Source organism: Oryctolagus cuniculus, chromosome 4 (assembly GCF_051225735.1).
Source record: "Oryctolagus cuniculus isolate XC-2025 breed Fujian yellow rabbit chromosome 4, ASM5122573v1, whole genome shotgun sequence".
Classification (NCBI taxonomy): Eukaryota; Metazoa; Chordata; class Mammalia; order Lagomorpha; family Leporidae; genus Oryctolagus; species Oryctolagus cuniculus.
Genome location: NC_142870.1, coordinates 55273107 through 55300248, shown reverse-complemented (window position 1 = coordinate 55300248; position 27142 = coordinate 55273107). Strand labels below are relative to the sequence as shown.

The 27142-nt window shown below is 37.5% G+C and overlaps 1 protein-coding gene across 50 annotated transcripts in view; it reads left to right on the top strand.

Annotated features, from left to right (window-relative positions):
- Nucleotides 1–27142, top strand: part of ABI3BP (ABI family member 3 binding protein) — a 295737-nt gene that overhangs the window by 202415 nt on the left and 66180 nt on the right. For 12 of the 50 annotated variants that reach the window (XM_089331588.1, XM_017347153.4, XM_051819139.3 and 9 more), the window contains 22 exons: nt 1067–1099; nt 1869–1949; nt 3537–3596; nt 4405–4488; nt 6121–6180; nt 7370–7519; nt 8361–8444; nt 9811–9870; nt 10952–11035; nt 11873–11932; nt 12712–12795; nt 14114–14170; nt 15187–15246; nt 16144–16227; nt 16851–16898; nt 18545–18619; nt 19478–19534; nt 20191–20262; nt 20707–20754; nt 21722–21787; nt 23915–23989; nt 24809–24883. In XM_089331588.1, coding sequence (XP_089187714.1) covers nt 1067–1099; nt 1869–1949; nt 3537–3596; nt 4405–4488; nt 6121–6180; nt 7370–7519; nt 8361–8444; nt 9811–9870; nt 10952–11035; nt 11873–11932; nt 12712–12795; nt 14114–14170; nt 15187–15246; nt 16144–16227; nt 16851–16898; nt 18545–18619; nt 19478–19534; nt 20191–20262; nt 20707–20754; nt 21722–21787; nt 23915–23989; nt 24809–24883 — 1557 coding nt within the window. Of the gene's footprint in view, nt 1–1066; nt 1100–1868; nt 1950–3536; nt 3597–4404; nt 4489–6120; nt 6181–7369; nt 7520–8360; nt 8445–9810; nt 9871–10951; nt 11036–11872; nt 11933–12711; nt 12796–14113; nt 14171–15186; nt 15247–16143; nt 16228–16850; nt 16899–18529; nt 18620–19477; nt 19535–20190; nt 20263–20706; nt 20755–21721; nt 21788–23914; nt 23990–24808; nt 24884–27142 lie in introns of all 50 variants that reach the window. The other 38 variants (XM_089331587.1, XM_089331574.1, XM_089331582.1 and 35 more) reach the window with 12 other exon arrangements.

The following is a 27142-nucleotide window of genomic DNA, read 5'->3' as shown; positions in this document are numbered from 1 at the left end:
TCTCTTTGATTCTGATTCAACAAAAACTTACCTTGTTAGCATATTTAGTTCAACTAGTCACATATTTTATTAAATGCCACATTAGCATCCTTGAGGAAAGTTTTAGAAATAACAGATGACAGGCTTAGTTTGGGAAGGAAGGTACTCTCATGTTATTCATAAGTATGTATAAAAGAATGTGGACAAAGGCAAACTTTCTTGTTTTACCAGTTGTTAGTCATATCATTAATTCTTAAGAAGAATTAGATCTGTGGGCTGGTAGGTATACTGTGGACTTTGAAATTTGTAAGAGTTGAGAAATGTTCATGGGATGAGCAGGAGTCTTATCTACCGGCAGGAAGGTCCCAATATGTGGGTAACAGCAGAAGAGGAGGAATTAGAAGGGCAATCTGATTGTGAGAAAGGCAATTGTTTGCGTAGCTAGACAGTGAGGCTGCTTTTGGATGAATTCACAAAGAGGCCCTTAAACGCCTGACTTCAGTGGTGGGATCTGAGCCAACTGGCTACAGCATTCTCTCCGATCCTCTGTGGTCAGGTCTTTTCTGTCCTGATAACAGAGAAATGTATTAACAAGTTCCATGGCCTGGTGACCCAATATATCTAATTCATTATATGCCTTTGTTTGGACAAATGTCCTGGTCTTATTCCAAAGTAGACTCTCAACAAAAAAAAACATTATCTATTTTAATTATTCATCACTGCATCTGCTTAAATATAGCACCAACTGCATCTATCATGACCTACAGCTTCCTTTTCTAATATAGTGTTACGAATTATGCTTTTACATTTTTCCCATAGTTGTTAAAGTGTTAGATGCTTTAAAAAATTTAAGTAGGATATTCTGTTATCATATAATATAAAAACAGGCAGAACTTTGTAGAGATGCTAAGGATATAGCCATATCATAAGAACAAACCCATGTATGACCTCTTAAGAATTTTAAAATTTAGCCTTTTTGGCTATAGAACCAATGCTATCCTGTGCAAGTTCATTTTAAAAAAGAATCTGCTGGCTTTTCTAGTGTATTTGACATTTTTTAATTGCTTTTGATCATCTTTTGCTACAGGCTATGCAACTATTACTCCTGAAACATCCTTAGGTAATGACTTTATGTCTTCAAGCAAGTACATTTTCTTACTCATTGTTAGACTTAGCTATGGTGCTATCTAGATAATGATGCCTTCCTTGTCATTCTATTTCAGTAATCGTCCTAAAATATTGAAGGCTTTCTTTTTAACAGAGAAGTGCATGGATTTAATTTAAGATAAATTTCCAGGTTGAAATTGGACCATATCAGTCTGAGTCTTTTGGAGCACTACTGTTAGAGCCAAGATCCAAATATTATTCACCATATACACCACTTAATTAGACAAATACAGTATCAGTGATGACACCATAAGTTTATTTAAGCATTTTACTTTCTATATTTAAAGTTCTACATAATGTTTTGCTTTGTTGATATTTCAATGAATTTTCTGGGCTTATTCTAGTAAATTAGCAAGTGGAAAGTTTGCCCAAGCCCAGTCATCTTAAATTACAAGTGAGTACTGGAGGCTTGGTTTGAATGTCTCTCACACCCTTCAAGTCCAGCAGTGATTTGTAACCAGTTTGGGGGTAGAGAAGCTTTTGAGAAGGTAGAGGTGGTTTCTAATCTTAAATTCTTATACATGATTCCATGTGTAATTTTTGTTTCTGGAGAACTCCCAATTACCTAAGAAAACCTGTCACTGTACTAAAGGAGAAGACTTCTAACCAAAATGACAAGGATCTCTCACAAGCTTTAGAAAATTTAGAGCCATATTATATCATCCTATTCACAGTTTATGAGACCAGTGGCACCATGTTAATCCTAAATTTTCTTTCTTCAGCTCCAACAACAAAAAGAGCCCGTCGCCCACATCCCAAACCTAAAACCACACCCTCTCCTGAAGCATCTCAGACCAAACTTGGTAAATATGTGATACCTAGTTTAAATAATCCAAGCAGTTGGAACTCTAAAAGCTCTGTGCTCATGATATATCAGAACGTGTCCTGTTTGTCTAAGAATTAAAGTACTGATTAATGAAAAAAACAATAAGATAGTGGAGTACCTCATACTCCTTTCTTGGTAGTCATCTTTATCAATGATCAGATCGTTTACTTTCCTCATTATTTAACTCTGTATCTTAAAGTTGCTCCATATGCCACTGAACCAGCACAGTCAGTTCAAATCAACTCCCTTTCTAATTCCGCTATACCAATTTCTCCAAACATCAGAAGTCACTGGAATGTTTTATTTACTAACTAGATGATATGATAATTGTACATCAAAGCTGTTCCTGCATGAACAGACAAGGTAACATGAGATGGTATGTTCATGCAAATACCAGATAATTTTTTGGACAGCACAAATGCTACATGCTCAGAGCATGGTAAATATTTAGAGATGGAAAAAATCCAAGATAATGAAGAGGAAATCAGCACAGAACGTGGATGAGTAGAAGGACAAGGGGCAAAGGCTGACAAGCAGGGTACATGTCCGAGCTGGCTGCCCAGGCTGAGGATAACTTGATGCTCTCATTGAATGGGCTCATAGGATGAACTAAAGGGTTTCTGGGATGTCTGTTTAAGAGCTTAAAGGTCATCTAGTGGGCTTCAATGATGTTTACTTCTACCCAGCACCAAGCCTTTTCTGTTCTTGGACCTAAGATGCCCAGCCTAGTGATTAAAAACTGAGAAGTGGTTCTTCATCTTACTTACCCTGTATTCACAGAGGACTTAGTCTCTGAATGACTATAGCTCCCCTTTTTGGCTGTTACTATGTGTGGCAGGCAACCCTAGGGTGACCATAATAATTCCCTCCTCCTAGAGTTGACACCTTTGTGCAGTCCATCTTCTCCGTATCCCCCTTCCTCCCTCTTCCTTGTTTCAGCATGACAGACACACACTGTATAACCCTACCAAGGGAGACATCATCACCTTCACCTTATTCTGTTGGTTATAAGCAACTCACAGGTCTAGTACCCACTTAAGGACTGGAGTGAGGGTTGCCCAAAGGTGTCAATACCAAGAGGTAGGAATTATTGAAGATCGTGATAGGGTATGTCTGCCATACTATATTTACTTTCAGACATATGAACTGTTTATTGTATCCATCATCCACTAGTGCTTCAGTACATGCTGTATATGTTTTTACCTTTGACAAAAGTATTAGTGTCTTTACCATATATTTGTCTAAAAAGATGATGAGCCAGATCTTCCAGTGTATACTATAGGCATTCATGCTAGTTTAAATCAAAAATGAACCAGTGAGAGCTTGTTGCTGACCTCAGTGAGTGGCTCAGTGAAACTCAAAGCTGGTGACTATCTTCTGAATCAGAGAGTACCTACCTGGTTACACTTTGGAGAAGTATTAAAGGAAGAAAATTATATTTCTTTTCTCTTAAGATATTAAAAATATATAGTCTTGGAAATACTATTTTTACTGGTAAGATGTATTTTCTGACATTTCTTGCATTCACAAAATCTCTTTGGTTTCTTCTGTTACTTTTGATTAGTTCCCGCCACAATCCTTGAACCAGTCATTCTTACAACTGACGCTCCAGGCATGACGCTAGGTAAAGATACTTTTCATCCAGTGGCGTCCACTTGTTCTGCTCATTGCTAGCCCATTTCACCACCAACACATTTCATCACCATCATAACCACAGCTTCTCCCACTACTCCAGTCTTCTGTGTCAGCTAGCATTCTGTTTCTTCTTACTACATCTGAGAGTACTGCAACGATGTCTTGTCTTTTAAGAGGGCCAAGTGTGTGTGCTTAGTTCAGTGTATATGTCTGCTTTGCGATGTCTTTGAATTTGTGGAATCTCACTCCCATGTACCATTTTCATCATGTTCTGTGTTGCTGAGTTTCATACATAGTCAATAAGGATGGCTATAAATGTGTCTGTCCTTGATCTATGTAGAATTCATTGGCACAGCTGTTTAAGTGTGACTCAGTTCTTATGCACTTCTAAATCCCTATATTTTTACTATCTGCATGATTTTGTTTTGCCACTTTATATAATTTCTTGTTTTAGTAATGAGAAAAATAAAAAATATGTTGCCTAAAGCTGATTAAATTATATTCATCAGCATTGGGATGAAATCTCCCTATGCCTACCCCACCACTACCGTAACTCAGATTTTAGAAGGTTTGTCCATTCAGGAATTTCTGAGATTTCCTTAAAATACTCCTGATCTAACAGTGTGTGTTTCTATGTGATTTTGTTGATATAAAGAAACACATTCCCAAAACTGGGGGCAAATATTTCACATTGAAAAGAAAAATTTCTAAAGCTCAAGAAATGATAACACACAGAATCCCATCCCCAGCTTCCGGAATCTAAAACACTTCATTAACTTGAGATTTTCTTCCTTCAGCTCCCAAAGCTCCTCAACGAACTCGTCGCCCACGTCCCAAACCTAAACCTACACCAAGTCCTGAAGCACCTCGGACTGAACTGGGTAAATGTGTAGGTCCTGGCTAAGGGATCCTCCCTGTGTGGGGGCAGATAAAGTTAGTAAAGTGTCCATTCTGGGTCAGCAGCTGATTCTATATCTGACCAGGAAACAGCGGTTGCAGAGATGGCGTGAGACCTGAAATCCCTATACTTTTTGAATTAGAATCTTCTCTCTCAAGATCTATTTAATTTCATTCGTATCCAGTTCTTCTCATCATTCAAACAGCAAATGCATGTAGTAGACAGAATGCATATGCTAGAGAATGAGTGCATGCTTGTGCAAGTGGGAAATTCTTTCTTGGTGACTATAAAAGGTAAGTCATAATAAGTATCCACGTCAGGAGTTGGTCTATAAAGGCCCAGAGTGTAGCCAGTTTAGGCTTTCTGGGTCATATGAGGGAAACTTCAAGATGTTTATGGAAAATGGAATTAAAAGATAAGTTTTATTCAAGCCAAAAAATTTTGAAGTATACATGTGGCTTTCTTCAAGTACTCTGAATATTATGAACTTCTCTTAAGACTGTCACATGCATAGATCCCACAACATTTTTGCATGAAAATAAACTGAATTTCACTTTCCATTAACATTGTTTGTAAAGATGATTGATTGATTGATTCAAAAGGCAGAGTTACAGAGAGGGAAGGACAAAGAGATCTTCCATCTGCTGGTTCACTCCCTAAATGCACATAGCAGCCAGGGCTGGGTCAGGCTGAAGCCAGGATCCTGGAACTCCATCCAGTTCTCTGGTGTGGGAGACTAGAACCCAAGTACTTCAAGCATCATCACCTGCCTCCCAGGTGCACTAGCAGGAAGCTGAATTGGAAGCACAGAGGGGCTGGGACCTGAGCCAGGCATTCCAGTCCACAGCTTAACCCACTAGACCACAATACCCACCCTCTGTGGCATACAGTATTTGTATAATAGTCTTCTTTCTTTCTTTTTCTTCCTTTGTTTTTGTGTTTTTATTTTCTTTTCCACCTAAAAATGGAAAAATCGCTCAAGGAAGATCATTTTGGGAGAAGAGTGGGAGAGAAGTAGTTCAGAATGACTGGGATAGTGGGAGCCAGTCAGAGGAGGTTTGTTTCTTATACTGGCAGAGGCTACCAGGCTTCTAGGAGGCAATCAGAACATGTTACTGAGGCTGCTGCTATTGGCCACATAGTTAGAAAGCCATATTGAATGCTGGCCTTCAGTGTGCCTTTCAGCTAAGAATGATTAGTATCCCAGTAGAGTCAGGCTTTCTCTAGGTGCTAGCCAGAGATGCTGTCTTACAGATGAAGTGCCTCTCCTGCTCTGAAGCACTCTGATGCTTCCTTCCAAAGATAAGCTTTTCAGCAAGATGAGGATGTTCTACTTTGGCATAAACGTTCAGCTCAGGATCGGAGAATGAGGAAATTTCAGGGGCACTTCCCATGGACCATTATCTGAATCCACGGTCAATTACAACTCTTACCAAGAAATTGGGACCTGAGGGCAGGGGCATCAGATTCCCTCAGCCGAAGGTTAAACGTGTTCGCTTTGTGCTTTAGAGAGGTTATCATTTGCCAGAATTCTTTATGAAGTGAATGTCCAGAGTTTTTATAATTTCATAATGTTTCATGGGTTTTGTTCTTGTTTGTTACTCTTTTGGGCCAGTTCCTGCTACAGTCTCTGAACCAGTTACTCCCATTAAAGAGGCTCCAGGAACAGCACCGGGTAATGCCTCCTTCTAACCTTTAGCAAGTACCTTTTCTGTTCACTGTCAAATGTGCTCTGTTGTTGTTCAATTGTATTCTTCATTTTGTGAGAGTTGGGCATGCATAAAACAAGTTGTCTCCTGTTTGTAAGTGAGCCCCCCACCTAAACCTTTTTGTTAATGATTCTGCATTTGGATAACACTTGCAGAAAGTGGAAGGTTGAATGTCTTACTGAATCTGACCTTGTTCTCATGAGTATCAGAAATCCCTTCTTTCCACACTGGATAATGTTTTCCCTCTGCTGAAAGTAGTCAAGTGATTTACTGAATGCCACAGATGAAGTGGCTGTCCCTGACCCAGTCCTCTTGAGGGCCTTGGTTTGCATAGGAGTCACAAGTTCTGTCCAAAGCTGAGCTCTCAGCAAGGTCAGCATAGTCATTTCTAGTTACTTGTGTAATGACCGCTTGGATGTTTTGGAACTTCTTCTGCAACCATAATTTGATAAACCTAACTCTTTAGTTAGTATCCACAAAAGTGCATGATCATTTTGCACATGTTTCTTGAGAATAGTGAAAAATATATTTAAATAAATGACTAAAAATGCCCTAACATCTTCCATATTAAATTCAGATAATCAAGCAACAATGGCAGGGACTGTTTGCCTCTCGTGGTGCAAAACAGAGACTGAAAATGACAATTTCATGGGATAGAGTACTTGGCTACAGTTTAGTTAAGTATGAACAAAAAAAATTGCCTTTATAGTTGACTAGAGCTGCCATAACAAAACAGTACACACTGGGAAGTTTAAACAACAAATAAAACAGTTCAGGAGGCTGGAAGTCCAAGGTCAAGATGTTAGCAAGGGTGGTTTCTGCTGAACCTCAGATGGCCACCTTCGTGCTATGTCCTGACACAGGCTTTTCTCTATATGTGTGATCCCTGGTTTATCTTCCTTTTCTGAAAAAGACACCAGTCCCCTTGGATTATAGCCCTACGCTTATGACCTCATTTAACATGAATTGTCTCTTTAAAGATCCTTTCTCCAAATAGACGCTTTGGAGGTTGGAGCTTTAGCATATAAATATTGGCATACACAATTCAGAATTCTTTTTAATTTTAAACGAAGTGGTACACTCATAAGATTTATTTGAAGTGAACGTTGAAGCTCTTCATACATTTTCTTAAACTTTTCTGTTTTGTTACTTCAGTTCCTATTACAGATCTTACACCTGTCACAGAGCTTGCACCTGTCACAGCCCTTGAAACTGTTACAGACTTTGGATCTGTTACAGTCCTTGTACCTGTTACGGACCTTAAGCCTGTTACTTTTAAAACCAAGACTCCTGGCACAACATTAGGTAATGACCCCATGCTTCTGTCAAGTGTATCTTGCTCACTGTGTAGTCCTTTTAGTCTCCATCCCCATGACTTGGCTTTTCCTCCTTAATGAGATGGCGACAATCACCCTCCATCGCCACTCAGTCACTTCTATGGGCTAATGAATATTGAAACCTCTTGGAACAAAGTTTCCTTTTGTTTTTATTAGAGCAAGGCATGAACTTAATTCAAAACATTTACATACCATGCCCATTTATGAAATTGGGTATTGTGCTTCACTTAGGAGTATTCTGTATTAAAGCTGAATTCAATACAAATTGGAATCTATTTCATATTTAGACTGATCACCAGTAACTGCAACATATGTTCCTTTGCTTGCCTACGTCCCTAGGTTTTTTTCTAAAAACTACTATGTACATGGTATGTTTTGTGGATTTGGGAAGAAGGTGGAAGGAGTGCCCTTCTTAAGTAATGAACTGTTTTGTTATAAATTTGATAACTTGAAAATTATCTCAATCTGAAATTTTAAATTATAAGCATCTTAATTAGCATAGCCCTAATTTCCCTTCCTCCTTTATTGAACACTAATTCTCAGCCATTGTTTCAATAGTAAGGAAGTTTTATGAGTTTCTCAGTGCAAGTAATAATCTTCATGTCTTGAATGAATAACCCCTTATACACGAGTTAACTCCCAGAGTTACCACCAGTGATAAAAAAGAAGTCACATTTGGATAAAAGGAATGAAAAGGTAAAGCTAAGAATTTCATAGAGCTTTAGAAAGTCTGACAAGTTTTAGATAATCCTCTCCTTAGTATCTAGAACCTTAAGACCTAGAGTAACACAAGATTTTTCTTTCTTCAGCTACCAAAATACCACAAAGAACCCGTCGCCCACGTCCTAGACCTAAAACCACACCAAGCCCTCAAGCACCTCACACCAAACTGGGTAAATGTGTAATTCTGTGGTTTAAGAGTTAGCCTTGGAAGCAATCCCAGTGGGGACAGCAACTGCTGTTATTCTCCCTAAGCAGGAAGGCATGAGGCATGATCAGTAGCACTTCCTATGCCCTGCTTGTAGGAAACATGAAGGAGTAAGACCCAGCTGTCAGAATACCTATGTGAGACTCTCTGAAATTATGTATTTAGTATGTTTCTTACTATTTACAAGGTGTTGGGATCAAGTAAACAAATTATTAAATCCTGCAGCAGACACTCTTTTGCTTACCTAAGTTTCTAGGATTTTCTGAAAAATACTATGTGCATATGTTTTGTGGATTTGGGGAGAGTGGCAGGAGAGCTGTTCTTTAAGTAATGAACTGTTTTTGTATATTTCCAGACCTTCCTTGGCAATGTTGGCTGATAAAATAGCTGTAGGAGGCTTATTTTACTTCTAACACACAATAATTGAGAACACACATACATGATACAAACATACAGTGGTGATCAGCAAAGACAAGACCAGGGTGGGCTAGGCTCAGACTTTGGACTCACTGCAGGATTTGCATGAATGGAAGGAAGAAAGAACAAAAGCAGAGGACTGAACTTGTAGGGGGTCAGGGGTCAACCAGACAGAGGGTCCAGGCTAAATGGACTACTTCTGGGTGATCCAAATACAGTAGTTGATGATGCTGATTCAGAAAGTCTAGCAGGCCGAAAGAAGGAGCATTTAGAGGATCTGATTCAGGAGCTTAGATTTGATACAGAGACATCAGCAGTATTTCATTTCCACCTTTTCTGTGCTGAGAAAAAATAGATGTTCTAGTTGGTGTTACAGATTGATTGGCTGTCTTTTTCCTGCTCTCTCAATTACCATGGGTTGGACAGAGGTCTCAGACTCTGTAGTTGAGTTCATGGTGTAATAAACATGTCTACTTTAATGATCATTTGTGTATCAATTTCAAACTTATAAACTGTCTATTGCATGCATGCTTACTTAAAAATAGTAAGTACTTCTGTTCAGGGCAAGCATGAGTTTTATTTTTTAAAAGGAATTTCTAAGCATATATTAGGTAAATGTGTAATATATTTTGCAGAGCTGAGTTTTCTATATCACTTAGGATTTGTTCAAAGCCTAGGAGAATTTTATGTTGACTTCTTTAGGCTACTCAAGGAAATTCAAAAACTACACCAAAGACTGATCATCATTATCATTTGGCCAAATTGTCAAGAAACAAGCGTATACTCTACTCAGTTGAGAAGTTATATTTTCCTTTAGAAGAATTCATACACTAGTAAGATTGGTTTGGATGCAAATGTTGTAACTTCTCCTACATACTGAAATCTTTTTGGTTTGCTGTGTTGTTTTTGGTCAGTTCCTGCTACCGTTCTTGAACCTGTCACTCTTAGACCTGAGGCCCCAAGAACAACGTTAGGTAATGTTAACACACTGCTTTCACAAGTCTTCTGCTCACTGTCAGGCATAGAGTTCCATCTTGCTTCATCTGACATAATTACTGTTTGTGACCATTTAATTATATTCTTTTTAAAATTATAAAAATTCTTAAATTTTCTGTTTCCAGAAGAGTCAGTCATGCATGAACCTACTTCAGGTCACCTACTTGCCATGTGACCTACCTTAAAGTGTGTTATATCATTCTGTGATTTCTTTAAGCTGTGTGATAGAGCTGTGTTTCAAACATATCGTAGGTCTCTATCTCTCATCTGGACAGAAGAAGCCGTGAACAGGGCCTAGATGATTTATTGCACATCTATGTTTCTCCCTTTTTAATTTTTTTGCTTGATATTTGATTATTTTGCTTGTATTTAGTTAACAATATGTTCTTATTTTAATAGTTATATGAAAAACCTGCCAAAGATTGAAAATCCCTAAGTTCCAGACTTATTAAGACTTATTAGTTCATTATCCTTTCCAGTTTGGCAGTGATTCTTAATGTCTTTGGTACCTAATCAAGCCTCCCTTTAAGACTTTGATGATCATCTTTTCTTTAATTAAAAAGTTATATTTTAAAGATTTATTTACTTATTTATGTAGAGTGAACAAGAGACAGGGGTCTTTTATCTGATGATTACTTCCCAAGTGGCCATAAAAACCAGTCAAAACAGAGAGCCAGTAACTCCCTCTGGGTCTCTCATGTGAGTGGCAGGAGTCCAAATACTTGAGCCATATCTGCTGGCTTCCCAGGTGCTTTAGCCAGAAGCTGGCTTGGAAATGGAGCTGCCAGGATTCAACTTGAACTGGCGACCTGATGTGGCATGCTGGTGTAGGAAGTAGTGGCTTAACCCACTGTGCCACAACACTGGTCCCTAAAAAAGTGATTCTTCAAATAATTTTCTGTGGTAGAAAAATATATACGAGGAGTGTACATGGCAAAAATATACTTAAAAAGTCAAATATTTAACAAGCAATGAAGTGTGAAGTCATGTTTGTACTGCTATAGCTTCCAGAGCCATAGACAACGTGGTTATGTGGTAACTCAAGGATTTCTCTCTTAGCTTCCAAAACATCACAGAGGACGCGTCGTCCACGTCCCAGGCCAAAAACCACACCACCTCCTGAAGCACCTGAGTCCAAACCAGGTAAAACATTTGTTCCTGGTTTGAAGAGCCCCTGCAGTCTAACTCTGCCAGGTTATCTCAAGAGGAATCCCATGGTTGAAAGTAACCAATGCACTCCTGTGAGGGGGAAGATACAACAAAGCCAGCAGCGGTTCACCCTGTTGAAACATTAAAAGGAACAGAGTTGAGGGAAACCTTAGGCAAGTGCCTCGTATTTCTCGTGGGCAGTGTTCCCTGAAACACTGTATTGACTGCCATGTATCTCTTGAAAATAAAACTTCTTTAGAAAAATTAGGCATATCCAGTTGAAGTCAACATTAATTAAGTGGCTTCAGTATCCTCCAGATCATATTGGCATCTTTGGAGGGTACACATCAGACATGGGAGACATGTTTTAGTCCTCAAACCTGCAAGAAAGCTGAGAAGTTTTCCTTTATAAGTAAGGTGCAAGACGGCATTAGATAGCATATGTGCAACTATAAGATTGCTTTTTGAAATGCTACCTATAAGATGTGCTAGGCTCATAAATATTTGGAACAGGGAGTTATAAATTAAGAAGGAATGAGGCCTTGACTTTACCATAGCACACTATGTTGAGGCCTCAGCCTCTTTCTAAAGATGAGTTCTTAGCAATCTCCACACAGACCACTTTGGATCATTAATCAGATAATCAAAGAATGAGGAATAAGGAAATGGGTACGTGATGTAGGGATGGCCAAATTTTAGGAATTCAGTTGTCTGCTTTTCTGGTTTATCAGTTTTTAAAAGTTTCTAAATACTTCTAAGTTTCACTTTGAAGAAAATATTTTGGTTTTTGTTCACCTAAAATATTTGCTTTATTATAATATTTTTGGTCAGCTCCTACTGTAGAGTTTGAACCTGTGACAATCCAAACTGAGACATGGGTGACCACACAAGGTAATAACCCGTTATTATCCTCAGTAAGTGTGCTCCGTTCTCATTGTCAAACCCATTCCATCAGCATCATCACCACTGGTTCTTCTGCCTTACAAGACTCCATCACCATCCTCTATTGTCTTTCTCTATTGTCTTATTATATATTTCTTCTAAAAGGTTTGAAAACTAGGACTCTTACAAGTTACTCCTTGTTTTTGAGAGAGACCTCTGTGAACCTAACTCAAGTCATCTGTTGGGCATGTAGTCATCTGAAACTGATCTGTTATCCTGTGTTCTTAATCAACATTTTGTTAAAGGTGACTTTTACGAGAAATTTTGAGTCCAGCCATTATTGTGGTGCCAGGGAATTTTTGTGGATATAAAATTGTACTGGTATTTGTATCTGTGCTATCTGTATGATATTTGTTCTTTGACATTTTAATTATATGGTTTTGTTTTAGAACTCTCAAAGAGCTAGTAACTGACCACTGTCACTATGACACTTAGTGATTCATACGGACTTTAACTTTGCTAATGGTCTTACTCTTTACATCTTCGATTGAAAAGATCAATTTATATATTACACTTACTTCCAGTAAGTTTCTTTTTTTCTCCAATGAATTTTCAATTGTGAAAGGAGACATACTATTAGAATAAGGGTGAAAGTTGCAAGTTAAAGTTTAAAAAGGCAAATGTCTGGAAATATGAGAATGTTTTAGGAAACCTAGAGCCATGTGTCATGGCTACCTATAGATTCTGAGCTCCAGGTCTTCTAGTAACTGAAGGTTTTCTTTTATCAGCTCCTAAAACACCGCCACGGATCCGTCGTCCACGTCCCAAACCTAAAGCCACACTGAGTCCTGAGATTCCTGAAACCAAGCCGGGTAAATGTGGGTTTCTGGTTAAAGGAATGTATCCTAGCAGCTCTTGAGAATCTATGCTGGATGCTAAGCAGAAATGATGGCCCTGTGTGTGAGACTTGTGTGGGTGAAGAGCATTGTTCCTTCTACTGAGCTGGCAAAAGAAAATGTAGTCAACAAGACATGTGAGGCAACTGAGCTGCTTGTACTTTCTGGCTAGAGGTTTTCTCTCTTATGATGTGTCTTGTTTCCCATTCCTTATTTTATTCTAGTCTTCTCTTGAAGACAAATGTCTAAGCCAAGTGCCAGATTTTTATTTCAATAAGAGAACATTAAGTGTTGTCCATCTTTCCACAGCCACAGTGAGAGCTGTGAGGATATCATGGAAGTAGGAGATTTATTTTACTTTTCAGTCTACAGAATAGGCAAGGTCAAGATCTCCATTGGGAGCATTCAGAGGTTGAACCAAGGCAGTCTGTGTATGTAAATCATACTTGGTTTTTATGGTTGCTATATACATTCACCAGCTTAGAGAAAGAAAAGTTTGTGAAGAACAGGAATAAAGAACTGTCAAGAAGTTGGTTTTAAGTCTTGGAGTTGAAAAGAGGCAGGAAAAAAGTGTGGAGACCATGTAGAGGGCACAAGCTTTCTGGAATGAGTAGATTCCTGCTTCTAAGTGGTGAGGATAGTGCTCCAATTAGAAGGGTTTGTAAAAGCAGTGGAAGAAGCTGTGGTGGGTAGGACTTTGAATTTTGGATCTGGTCCTGTAAACATCAGCTGTCTCCTGTCCTTTGAAGGTACCACATTTTTGTGATTATAGTCAAGAGCTGTTCCACTGAGTACCACACACTAAGTGGAGGTCCCTTGTGCCTTGAGTTGAAATCTCAGCCTGTTTTCAAATAGGAGTTTTTAACATGATGAGCATGTTTCACTTTGCTATACTGTTTGCTATGTCTCATTTCCCACATAAAAGCTATTGTATCTGTATTCATTTGGACATAGAAAAGCTAATGATTGCTAGAATCATTAGGTAAGTATGTATTTGATCATATTTCTAAATACATTTCTAAAGCAGTCTTCTACAGTAGTCAGTGTTGCATATTCAGATACTAGGAGACTGTCTCATGAAGTAAGTTGAAATGCTTACCCAATTGTGTAGGCTATGACTTAGTACCTCTTACAGGAATGTTTACCTGGGTACAGGTATCAAATTCTTACAAAAATGGATATTAGATGTCAGAAAAAATGTAACTGTTTTACATCTACTGAAACAATATTAAACTGGAAAGGTTTAATTTGATGACTTTTTCACAAGTGTTTGTTTCACATTGCTTTTTATTAGTTGTTGCTACAGATCTTGAACCTAGTATTCCTAGAACTACAGCTCCAGAAACCACGGGTAATAAGAATGTGTGTTTTTCGAATACTGCTTTTCCTGCTCATTGCCATACCATTATAGTCACAGGTTCTTCTGCATCTTAAGACCATTCCATCGTCCTGTTTTCATCCTATTTCAATCTTAATGTTGAAATCATGCTAGGCTCTGAATCAAGTTATTAGCTGAATTTAGGAGACATTTGCATGAACTAACTTCAGGACATTGAACTTCCACGTAACCACTCCACTCTGTGAAATGTGTTTGTATGCATTTGTTTAAAAGCATTGACTATTTTAAGCTGTGTTTCAAACATACATCTCTATCCATTCCCTATTTACACTGCTTATGCCTCATCAGTTGTGGAAATACCATGCTGCTTTATTCAGATTATTTTTAATGTATCAGGATTTATGTAATATATTAGACTACTAGTTGCTTTAAGGAATGGTGTTTCAAGTAAATTGTCAAACTTTACAATGTGTCCAATTCTTAAAAGTTTGAAGAATAGGCTTCCATCCAGGACAGGATAGACTGGCTCTTTATCCTTCCTAAACAAGGTTTGACAATGTTTATTAGTTCTTATTGGATCAAGGACCACTTTGATTTTAATGAGCACAGTTCACTAGGTATCTGCTGCTTGTTAGCCTTTCAAACATATGAACTCTCTATTGTATCCATTATTTAATAGATAAAACAGTAGACCTTTATCTCAACTTCTACAGCAGCACTGATAGATAATTGGTTTTTTCAATATAATTAGGAAAGTATATATTATGTAAACTTGTAAAAGTTTGTCTAGTAGTCTATATTGACAAAATCAGAGAATCAGACATCTTGTAGAATATCTTATGAGCCACATGCTGATACACAATGCTGTCTTGAAATTTTATCTTCTAAGAGTAATTAGTACCTGGCTGCAGTTTGACCAGATCTGCAAAGAACAAGTATCCCTTTTCTGTTAGTTTGGAAGATTAAAAATCAACTTGTGAAACTAACCTTGAAATGAATTTTTGATTTACTTTATTATTTTTGGACAGTTCTTGCTACAGTCCTTGAACCTGTCACTCTTAGAACGGAGGCTCCAGAAACAACATTAGGTATTGATATTCTGTGCTCCTCAATTTCCCTCATTAGCAAACCCATTTCATTATCATCATCATAATTGCAGTGCCATCAGCTTTGTAAGACTGTCTTGTCATGCTCTACTGTCCTTGCATAGTTTCCTCTGAAGATTATTTCATGTTGCTGAAAGAAGTTATCTGTTGTTTATAAAAGCTCTGCATGAACCTAATTCAAAACATCTTTCTTCTGTGCACTCTCACTTGAATTCATGCCATGATTTTTTATCTAAACAGCATGCACACCTGAAACTGCATCTTAAACACAGTTGGTAGTGTCTAAGTCTTATCTAGACCGACTCTATTATAGAAGTTCTTATGATATAACAGCTTCTTTGGCATGTTACAATTTTATCAGGTGAACCTAAACCCCACGACCTGCAGTTCAGGTACAGTTTGTTTCGAAATTAGAGATTATGAATCTCTTTACTCTTTGACTTAATTTTATAAGTGTGCTTGTCCTTCAAGAATATTCAATTATAAAAATAAAATAAGAGAAAATATTTAAGTGTTTATTTTCATCTACTTTAAAGGCAGAGTGATAGAGACAGAGATCATATATCCACTGGTTCACTCCCCAATTACTTGGAACTCCAAGTGGGTAGCAGGATCCCAGCCTCTTGAGCCATCTTCCCAGGATGCATTAGCAGGAAGCTGCATTAGAAGCTAAGAAGCCGACAAACTGGCCCTCCAAGAGGGGATGTGAGCATCCCTAGTGGAGCCTTAAGTCATTGCACTACAACACTCACCCCAGGAGAACATATTTTAATCTTAAAATAGTCAAATCTAAAATCTCAAGAAAACATTTCTTAGAACACCTAGAGTTTTGTTTCAAAACCTACTTGCATTGGAATAATCCAAGGTTTCTTCCTTCAGCTCCTAAAACACAGCGAACACGTCGTCCACGTCCCAGACCTAAGACCACCACATCAAGTCCTGAAGTACTACAGACCAAATTGGGTACTGTGTGATTCCTTGGCTTGAGGGGTAGCTTTAACCACCTGTCCTGTGGGGCCAAAAGCAATGCCTATAGTGGGAAGCAACAGTTGTCATGTTTGTAAGAGTCAAGGCAGGGAGTACAGTTAGCAGCTGCTTCCTCAACAGCGCTATCCAGCAGAACAAGACCTGGGGAGCCCAGGATGCCTGATCTCTTAAGCGACTTGATTTAAACAAAATCCTTGGTCCTTATCTTTAATGACATGTTTACAGCAGGATTGCCATAGTAATCATGGTTATTTATTGCTGAATATGTGTTGAAACATGTGTCTACTTATTACAGCCTTGATTGCATAAACAAGTATTATTTCAGCCTCCAATAAATGTTATTTTGTATCTAGTTTCATATTTTTAAATAAATTGCTAAACAAGTTTGCAAAGCAATCTTCCATATTAGTTAAAATGAGAAAACCAAACACCTAGGAAAATCTCATGTGGACAGGACTGTGATGCGTAGCAGAGTTCAAAACAGCAACTATCAATTCAAAAAAATTATTTGACATTTTTGAATCTCAGTTAAGGCTTTTAATATATGCTTAAAGCTTTCTCATGTTCAAGTTTTTGCGTTTGGTTACTTCCTATTCCAGGCTTTGAACCTGTTACACATCGTACTGAGGTTCCAGGAACAACATTAGGTGGTGATTTTTTGTGTCTTTTATTACATGTTTTTTGTTTTTGCTGGCTAAAAACCCACTCCATTGCTGTCTCCGCCAAAGTTCTTCCTGCTTCCTAAGATTGCTGGTGTCATTCCCATGCTTGATCTTATAAGTAGTCAGGAGTCTTAACTCAGCTGTTACCTTTTGCTTTTCAGTTGTCCTTCAATCCAGTGAAGAATATCTATCTGTGATAAGCCCTCTTTAAAATTGCACTATATGATTGTTATATCGAGATCCACATTGCTGCTTTTCTCATTGTCATCCAGATCTATAAAACTTCAACTAAGTACCATGAACATCCGCTGAGTAACTTACTTTCTATAAGATTGATATGGTATTCTCTTTACACTCCTTTAAGGAATCAGATGCCCCTATTTATATATTCTTTTAAAAATACAGCTGTTCCCTGGAGGTTCCACACTCCCCCATCAACAAGTGTGACTACTCTCCTTCTCCACACGATTTAGCAATGGTTCTTACTCTGTGTTATCTGAATTCATCTTGTGCCCTATGGAAGAATTGTCTCTGACAAAGGGTGTGTCTCTTCAATTAATTTCATTCATCTTTTTTTTCTCTCTAGCACTGTTTGTTTTTATGCTTAAACAAGCAAACCTTACCTTGTTCCCTGTGTCCCAAACATCTATCAGGGTGAAGTAAAAAGCAGAGGTAGAGATCTACCTGGGTAAAGGCATAGTTGCCTCTTAAACAGATTACAACGTATCTGTGAAGAAAACTTGTTCCCCAAAAGATCTTAATGGTCTTTATTAACTATCTAATGACTTACAGTCATTCCTTCAGCTAAAAACTTCATATGTGATCATTGTCTCTAAAGACTCAGTGGTGATTAGGAACAAATTGGATAAGTAATTTTTAATTGAAAAAAATAAATTCAAAAAAATTTGTTTTAGAAAACATATGTCCATATACAGTTCTGTTGATAAGTTCTAGACCTAACAGCAGTCTCGACACCAGATCATCTCTTTTAGTTTTAAAAACATTGAGGAGCAGTTGAAAGCCCTATTCCATCCAGATTCCTAAACCTTAAATTTCCTGGAATTTCTCAGTTTGAATCAGAAAAATCTGGTTTCTAGCTTAAAGAATCCTTCCAGCCCATTGCAGTTGAGGTGAGGGAGTGACAATGAAGTGGTTTAAAAGCCCTTCCTCTACTCTTCAAGAGGGTGCTCTAATAGCAGTCACCAACTCAGCAATTGCAGGGTTGATCACTAGGTTAATAGTTGAGGGAGGTCTCTGTGGTGTCTCATCTTGTGCCCTATGGAAAAATTGCCCCTGACAAAGGACGTTTCTTCTCAGTGCTCTTTCTCCATTTCATTCATTCATCATTCATTAATTCATTCTCTCTCTCTCTCTCTTTTTTTTTTTTTTTTTTTTTTGCTGCCACATAAGGAATGTAAATAGCATTCATAGCTCACAGGCAAGGCAGAGGGATGGATTTGGGAGGATCGTAGTTTCCTGATCTCTGCTTTAAATAGTGCCCACTCTGCTTAGCTTTCCATAACTTGGTGATTTTGAGGATCTTTATATTCTAATTCATTGCTACTTCTGTCTAAAACCGGTGAAATAAATTATTCATAATTACTTTTACAACTTAGGTCCTCTTCTTTCAGCTCCCACTGAACTGCAAACTCTTACTTTGAAACCAGTGACATCACCAAGCCTAGAAATGACACAAAGTCAACCTGGTAAATAGATTATTTTATCTGTCTTGGAACACTGTGTGCTTCAGGGGACACCTTATGATCCTCTAAATGTTGTATTTAGAAATATTAAAAATGTAAAAGGAAGATGCATTTAATTACTCAATATTATACAATGCTCTTTTTGTGAGTGCTATCCGTGTCAAGTTAGTAATATGTTCATTGTTCTGTTATACTGTATACAGATACTCAACTTGAGTTTGCACTTTATCATTTTAGAGAATCACGTATCCAATTAAATACTCAAAAAAACCACTTGTAATAAATCATCTTATTCTGTATCCTTATTTTTCATGAATAGTTGTAAATTAGTGGTACTTTTTAGTAGTAAGCTAAATTTGTGATCTGCATCTGAAAAAGATGTTAGTTAAATTGAGACCATAAAGGAAGGACAAAGTTCTCAATTCAGTCAAAATAACAAAACTTTCCCTTAAACAATGAGAGCCCTTCAAAACTGAAGGCAAACTTTTAAAATCAGTCTTAATAATGTTATTTCTACTCTTTGATGCTTATTTTGAAATGTGAGGCCCAATTTTCTCTCTAACATGGAATTATAATTTCTTTCCATCTGATGTAGATACTTTTAACTAGATAACTGATGTTTTAGTGTTTATTGAAGATATAGGCGTGGTTGTTAATGGTAATTCATAATGCTATGAATTCACTTTTGCAATTACAGCATCCCTTGGTGTTACTGATAATACAGTTATTATCCTGTCAGTTAACACTGAGCACTTTCTAGGTGCCAGGCAATATTCTAGGTACTCAGTCTATATTAATTAATTCAATGCTCGTAACAACCCACCCTTTATCGACTGTACCATTTTGTGTTTTTTTTGCTAGTTTCTGATGTTCTGGAGTTGGTTACATTTAGCACTGAATCGTCAAAGGAGACCATAGGTAAAAATGTTCCCCACTGGGAAGCCAACCATACGTGCTTTTCCATCTCATTGCAAAAGTCATCTTTGGACGTCCTCATGCTCTGACATTTCATAGCCACCTGCTCACACCTTGTCTGTGCTCATTCATGGGTCTTGAGAATCATTATATATAGCATGTTGTGCTAGTGTCTGTATCCTGTGTGTTTTTCTCAGTTTAATTTCTTCTCTGAATAAAAATTAATTTTCAATATCATCACTTTCATATAAATATGTACATATATGTACATCCCACTTTTCATATCATTGTAAGGATTCATTCTCACGTTTTCCAAGGATTCAGTCTATACATTTTTTTGCAAAAATCTTTACACAAAAATATTTAAAGAAGTGAAATTATTTGCTTCAGACTGGGTAGTAATTGGTAAAGACTTTTCCAGGTACCATGTGTTGGGGGAGGGGATAAGTGTATGTTTCCCACAAAACACTACCTTCATTACTGCCTTCATTCCTACCCTAATAAATTGTAATAATCTTCATTATCTACCTGAATATCAATCTGTCTTAAAAGTGTACCTGCTGAAGGTAATTAATGTCTGTTTTCAAATTACAGCAGGGTCCCCTTACTGTGCACTTTCTGCTGCCCACCACTAACAGCCATTCCTTGTTTCCTCCTAGCACCGTCTGAGACAGATTATGTCCACCCCACTGCCAAAGCACCTTTCAGGCCAGAGGAACCAAAGACGGAAGGTGGTGAAAGTTCTCATGCTTAAATTATTTATTCAGCACATTTCTAAGTTTCTTGTTGCATCCTTGGGACATGAAAGGTGAAGCTGTGGTATTTGATCTACGGTCAGCAAATCATTCTTGGATTCTTAAAGTTACAGTGATTATTGATTCACTCTGAATCTAAAAATAAATTCCTGTACCTTGCTGGTATCTAAATATTGAGGCATAATTATATTTTAAAGCCATTTAATTACAATTAAAATACAAATATTAGTTGAAGGGTTATTACAGAACAGGATTTTCCTCCTGATTCTCTTTCTTGCTGCTTAAATCCATTGTCTTATCTTTAAAATGATGATGCAATTTTCTCAGAGAACAGGGTATGTTGATATTTAAGAAAAAAAGATACTTGGCTATACCTTAACATCTCAGGTTTTAAAAATGTTCTCCTTTATTTTGATACAGCTGTGGATTCTATTACAGAGGTGTCTGAACATCCTGCAACCACAGTAGGTAATGACACACTCTGCAGCCCACCACTGTGCGCTCTCTGCCTGATGGCCGCCATCACCTGAGCACCTCAGGGTCCCTGTCATTGTGAATTCACAGTGCACTATCATTCTTTGTTGCAGCAGTTAGCGTTCTGTCTAGGTTCTCCTGTTCATGACCATTGTCCAAAAATGTCTCGTCTCTTCTCTTCAGTTTCATATCAAGACCTTGATCTCCATGTCAGCAAAATGATTGAATCTAAAGCATCTGTTCTGCTAACATTGAGCAATCTGCAGTTTAGTCTCATTAGTTCGGAATGTTCCCCATAATGTTCCTTTCATAGGATCCATTTACATTTCTGACCTCCCATCATTCTTTCTATTAACACTCATTCCATCACTTTTGTTTGTGTTTGTTTTGTTTCCTCCATTATTTTGAGAAATTCAGTGCTTCTTAACTAGTTCATGCTACTATATGACATTTTTTAAAAATTACTTTTTTCCTTCAGGGTTCTTATTTCTAGCATTAATGAGGAGATAGGGCCCTAGTGTGGAGTGAGGATTTCACAGTACTTTGTAACCTGGCATCTGTAAGCGTTTTTGAAACTAAATGCATTATGAAAGTGGGATGATTAAGTCCCCCTATATCATTGAATTGGCGCTTTTGTCTCCCTTTAGATCTACTAACATTTGTTTTATAAAACCTGGTGCTCTGGCTTTAGATGCATATATGTTTACATTGGTCACGTCTTGTTGTTGAATTGATCCCTTGATTGGTATATAGTAACATTCTTTCTTTTAGTAGTTTTTGTCTGAAAGTCTGTTTTGTATATTGTAAGTATAGCATTATGAGGAAGTGGAAATGCTGCTTTGCTGAAGGCTTGCAATTTTCTTTATTTTTGAAAATCTTGGCTACCATCCTGTCTGTTGTGTGTCCTCAGGGTATGTCAAGCACTCTAGTAACCTTGTGTACTTTTCTTCAATCACCATAGAAACATCACCTCTGCCTTCCCAAACTATAACCCTACCCAGCCCAGATGAGCCTCAGACTGAACCTGGTAAATACATTACTCTATTTTATATTTCCTGTATGAGGTGGGTGAGTATAGAACGACAGTATGGTCACTTGTAGATTTGAGAAGCCTGACTTCATCACTCTGGTCAGTCTTTGAAGGGGATCCACGTGTCTTGGTGTATCGCTTCTCCATCTGTCATTGGTAATCACTCAGACTGCAGTGCGGCAGCTTCAGGATGTGTCTGAAAAACGCCTCTCACTAACACTGCGAGTGATTAATTCAGGAGATAGGAGTGCTGCTAAGGAAGAACACTTAACATTCAATTCTATTTTTAGATACATAGATACCATACTTTATTACCTTGGCTAGGTTTGCAAGTTCTGTGGTTGTGTAAAAAAGTATTTTAAGATAATCTAACTTATATTTGAGAGGAAAAGAAACCTTCAGAAACAGGGTTCATTGTATAATCCACATAAAAGAATACAACTGGCCAGTCACCTTGTTATACTTAAGGGCCTTACTTCTTTCTACTCTTTTCTGTGGTGGTTGGCCATTTCACGATAGAACTGAAATCTAATTTATTACCTTGGCTAGTCTTAAGGCTCACTTGATGGTGGAATTTGAAATGAATGAAAAGAATCATCACCATGGAAAACTAAATGTGCCTCCTCTTTCAAGGAAAAATACTCTTAATACCTACAGGTTTCCATGAAATAGTTTATCATAAGTCCTAACTTCTGTTATGGTTGCCACTAAACTATTTTGTATGGCCCCATTTCCAAGAGAGATAAAAAAAATAATTTTACACATTTCCCTCTGAAATAGCTTATGAAATATTGAGTAAAATTGCTACAGTCTTTTTCCAAATGCTACATTGAATACATTAATGGAATCTGTTGTCGTTGTATTTAACTTCTCCAAAGTTTTGTTTTGTTTGCATTAGCCATAATAATATTATTGAAATGTCTAATTGAAAATCCTACTATATATGATTCTATCATTTTTGTGGAATTTCTCCATGGCATGCCTTTACCTGCAGACGGCCTTGTACCCTGAGAGAAGCAAATAACCTTTCATTTGGAACCTCAACAGTCAAGGAAGTTGAGAATCAGAAAATCATGAGACTGTTGAGAAACTCCAGAATCATAGAATTTGGGGATTGGCAGGGTTCTTAAAAATCATGTAACTTTTGATGAACCTTAGACTGTAGACCCAACGATTGGCCAAAAGTGCGCCAAACTCCCAGACTCTAGACTCCTGGTGAAGTCACTGTAAAACCAACATGTCTTGGTATCCGTCTCTCTACAGGCAAGAAGAATCTATTGCATACTTTTATATTTTGATTTAGGATCGGGAAGATGCCTCTGAAGACTCTGTCAGAAAAACCTAGTACCTAATAACTATTATTTTCAGCAAACTCTTCATATGATGCCTGAATCTGCATGATGTTGATACGATGTTGTTTCTTGTCTTTCTTTATCCCTGGAACACTGTATTTGAACCAAATGATGCATTTCCACAAGCTGCAACCTTGTGTCTGATAACTCTTCTCTTTCAGCAGGTTATAATCATATTTGTAATTTTTTTGATGAAGAAATAATTGATTTTTACACTTATTGTACTAGAGCTTCTTTTGGAATCTTCCAGCAAAGGAGTGTCTGCAGAAAAGTACCCTTGATATTCAGTTCTGCTTCTCCACTATAAGAAATAAAAATTGTGTTTTGTTTAGTAACATTTTTCCCATGAATGCTTGCTATTAAAAAGCATTCTGGATTTGTAATATAACATGATAATCTTTATATTTAGAAAAATTTATATGTATTTCCAATTAAAATGGTACACCTGGATATTCTGATAAAATTGTCTTAACTTGGAATAAGGATATATTATTGTACTGTAAAATTTATTTTAAACCTTTTAAAAAGGCATTTGAAGTAGATGTTTCTGAAATTCCAACAGTTTTATTTTGCCAGCTGAGTATCTTGGATATCATTTGATGGACTTTTTTGCTTTGCTTCCCATGTTGAAAAAAACTTCCTATTTGCAAATCATTAAGCTCTTTAATTGCATTAATTGCATATTTAGGTCTTTGGTCACAAAACAAACATCTCTGGGCTCCCATGATTGTTGAAGGGCTTATGAGCTCCGAACCTTTATCATTTCTTTTAGCTCCCAAGCAGACACCACGTGCTCTTCCCAAGCCAAAAACGTCACCACGCCCAAGAATCCCACAAACACAACCAGGTAAATACACATGTTTTCTATTTTTAGCTGGAACAGTTTGAGATTAGTGGGGTTAGTTGTTCTAACACTGAATAACCATATTACTTCAGGTAGATGGTGTGGCCAGCTTGAGCCAAACCTCAATTCCCCCACCTTTAAAGTGTAGCTGATAATTCCTTCCTTTTGGTATATGGTGAGAATCAAAGGACATAGTCCTTGCAAAAACATTTTTGAAATTGCAAAATACACTATATATAAGCTACTTCTTCTTCCTTAGTATCTATTACATTGGTCTCTTGTTACTGCAAAGGAATAATTGAGGAAAGACATTTCATTTTGTGACCGAATTTATGTAAAGGTTTATTTAGGCCTGAGAAGTGCAGGAAGGTAGGGTATGAACCCACCCATTCTACTGCATTGCCCGTCTAAAGTTCTCTTGTTGCCTGGGGTGCCGTTAAGCTTAACCATGCTGTCTAGGATTCTACTCCGACTTCATGATTTTTTCCTAGGAAAGGTGAGAGTTTAAGGAGAAGTCAAGCAAACATATCCAGAGAAGAAGAGCACTCCTGCATAAATTTTATTGCTATCTACTCTGAAATGAAGGTCTCAAAAAAGCTTAATCTTGCCCTGAGACTTTGTCAAATTTTGCAATTGCTTAATTTTTCTAAAAGTATCCAGAATTCTAATTGGTCTGTTTCTAGAATTCCAGAGTTCATTGTCTGTCTGAATTACATAACTGTCATACTTTCTGTGTTCTGACTGACCTTGTCATGTCTCACGTGTTCAACATGATTGAGAAATGCAGAAATCAAATGCTGCATGATCTGAGTTCTCTTTCAGCTCCCAGTGGACCCCAGCGTGCTACTTTAAAACCAAAACTGTCACCAAGTCCAGAAGTGTCATTCACCACACCTGGTAAATGCTTTATTTTACCTTTAAGCCAAATGCATTCTGTCACACACTGCTGCAATGAAATGAGAATTTGCTGGATATGAGGTCACTATTCTTTTCTTTAAAATATTTTTTTAACATTGAGGGGCAGAGAAAGAAAAATCTTATATCCACTGGTTCACTCTCCAAACGCTGGCAGTGGAGCAGCCCAAAACCATGAGCTGGGAACTCAATCTGGGTCTCTTATGTGAGAGACCCAACTACTTTAGCCATCACCTGCTGGCTCTCTGGGTACACATTATTTGGGAGCTGGAATAGGAAGCAGAGCTTGGACTTGAACCCAGGCACTCTGATGTGGGCTACAGATGTCCTAACCAGCAGTTTAATGCTCATATCCCCCAGCCTGAATATTTCATTTAGTTCAAATGCCATGTTGTATCATATGCAGTATGATTATTTCAGAGGTTTCACAAGAATTGTCCAGTTGCTCATATAGTAAAGCTGTTATTACAATCAAAAGACAGTTATGCTAAGCATAGAATATCTTCCCTGTAAATAAGTTTTCTTATTGTCTGACTTGCCAGAAATAACCTGACAATTCCATGTTATGCCCCAGTGTTTCACCAAACAGGAAAATAAAGTGTTTGGGTCTTTGCAGAAGAATGATTAGATGGCATTTTGCAAAAAAAGAGGCAATGATATTTATTCTGCTTTACCACTTATTTGGGTTCATAAATTTTACCTTGTTCAATTTTGAGGGTTTTTTTCCTACCAGATTATATTTTACAAGTTAATGGAGCAATAGCTTGGTTTAAGAAATTTGTTTCACAAAAAAAGTCTTTAGTTACAAATCTTGTTTTCTTATATACTGAGAATATCTTTTGCTCATTAATGGAGATGGCTATCTCATGTTTGTGGTAGTGGCCAGGGTGGAGATTGCAAGAATCCAGACATTGTATGTGATTTTTTTGCTGTGTTCTCTAGGCTGTGTAAGCAGAGAGTGTTTTGAGTATTGTGGTGTAGTTAGGTTGCTGCTCCTGATGGTAGCTAGAAAAAGACTCCATTGTCTGAAGCCTGTAATGAAATTTGTACCATTGAGCACAACAGTCAGTATTATAAAGGAAAAGAAATCTTCCTACTTTCAAAAGGCTAACATCATCATCATCATCATCATCATCATCATCATCAGACTAGAGACAGATACAGAGACAGAGAGCTCATATCCATTTGTTACTCCTCAAAAGCCCACAATGGCCCTAACCAAGCCAGCAAGCCATGAGCCAGGAATTCAATCCAGCTCCCACATTGGTAGAAGTGACACAAATACTTAAATCATCACCTGCGGCCTCCCAGGATGTAGCAAGAAGGTAGGATCGAGAGCCAGAGCCAGGAATAAAACCATACACTCAGATATGGGACAAGGGCATCCCAACCAGCATCTTAGCCAATAGGCCAAATGCCCACTCCCAAAAGTCCAACTTTTTATTTTCATTTGTAAGAGGAAAAAAAAGTAACAGAAATTGATTCACTGTAGATAGCAATAGATTTGATTGTGTTTATTTACTGTTTCTTTTCATTACTGAGAGTAACAGTCAGTGTAATCTTATTACTCAGCATATATAATAGTTAAGCTTTTTTCTTTTTAAATATTTGAGAGGTAGAGAGATGCAGGCTTGAAGATATTGGACTCAGATTGTTGAGGATGTTTTATGTTTGGGACTTTTCAATTTTTGTCAACAGGGAATTGGGAACAAAATTATGCATGTAATTTGTAATCACAGAAATAGTATGATTAGATCTGTGTTTATGAAAGATAGCATGATTAAAATAGTATAACCTGGCAAAAGCAATACCAGTTCACTTAGAAGGGTTTGTAATCATCTAGAAAGGTAAAATTTGAACTAATAGTGGTAGAAAGGAAGATAAGGGAACAATGCTACAATGCCTTTCAAGGTGGAGTTGCTAAGACCTAGAGAATGACTGACTGAATGGTGTTGTAGAGAGAAAGATGATGCTGTCCTTTCTATCTTGGATGAATGGTAGATGATAGTGCCATTAATTAAGACAAGGAAAAGAAGAATAAAGACTTGGTTTTAAATATTTCAGGTATGCACAGCCAGTAGGACAGTAGGGTGCAAATGTCTAACGAGTGATTAAAATGTTTTCTCTGAATTTCTACACAGAAGTCAGATTATGGAGTTATCTATTTGCATAAATTTTTTACGTTTTTATTTTTTATGTATTTGAAAGGCAGAGAGAGACAAAGATACAACTTTCATCTGC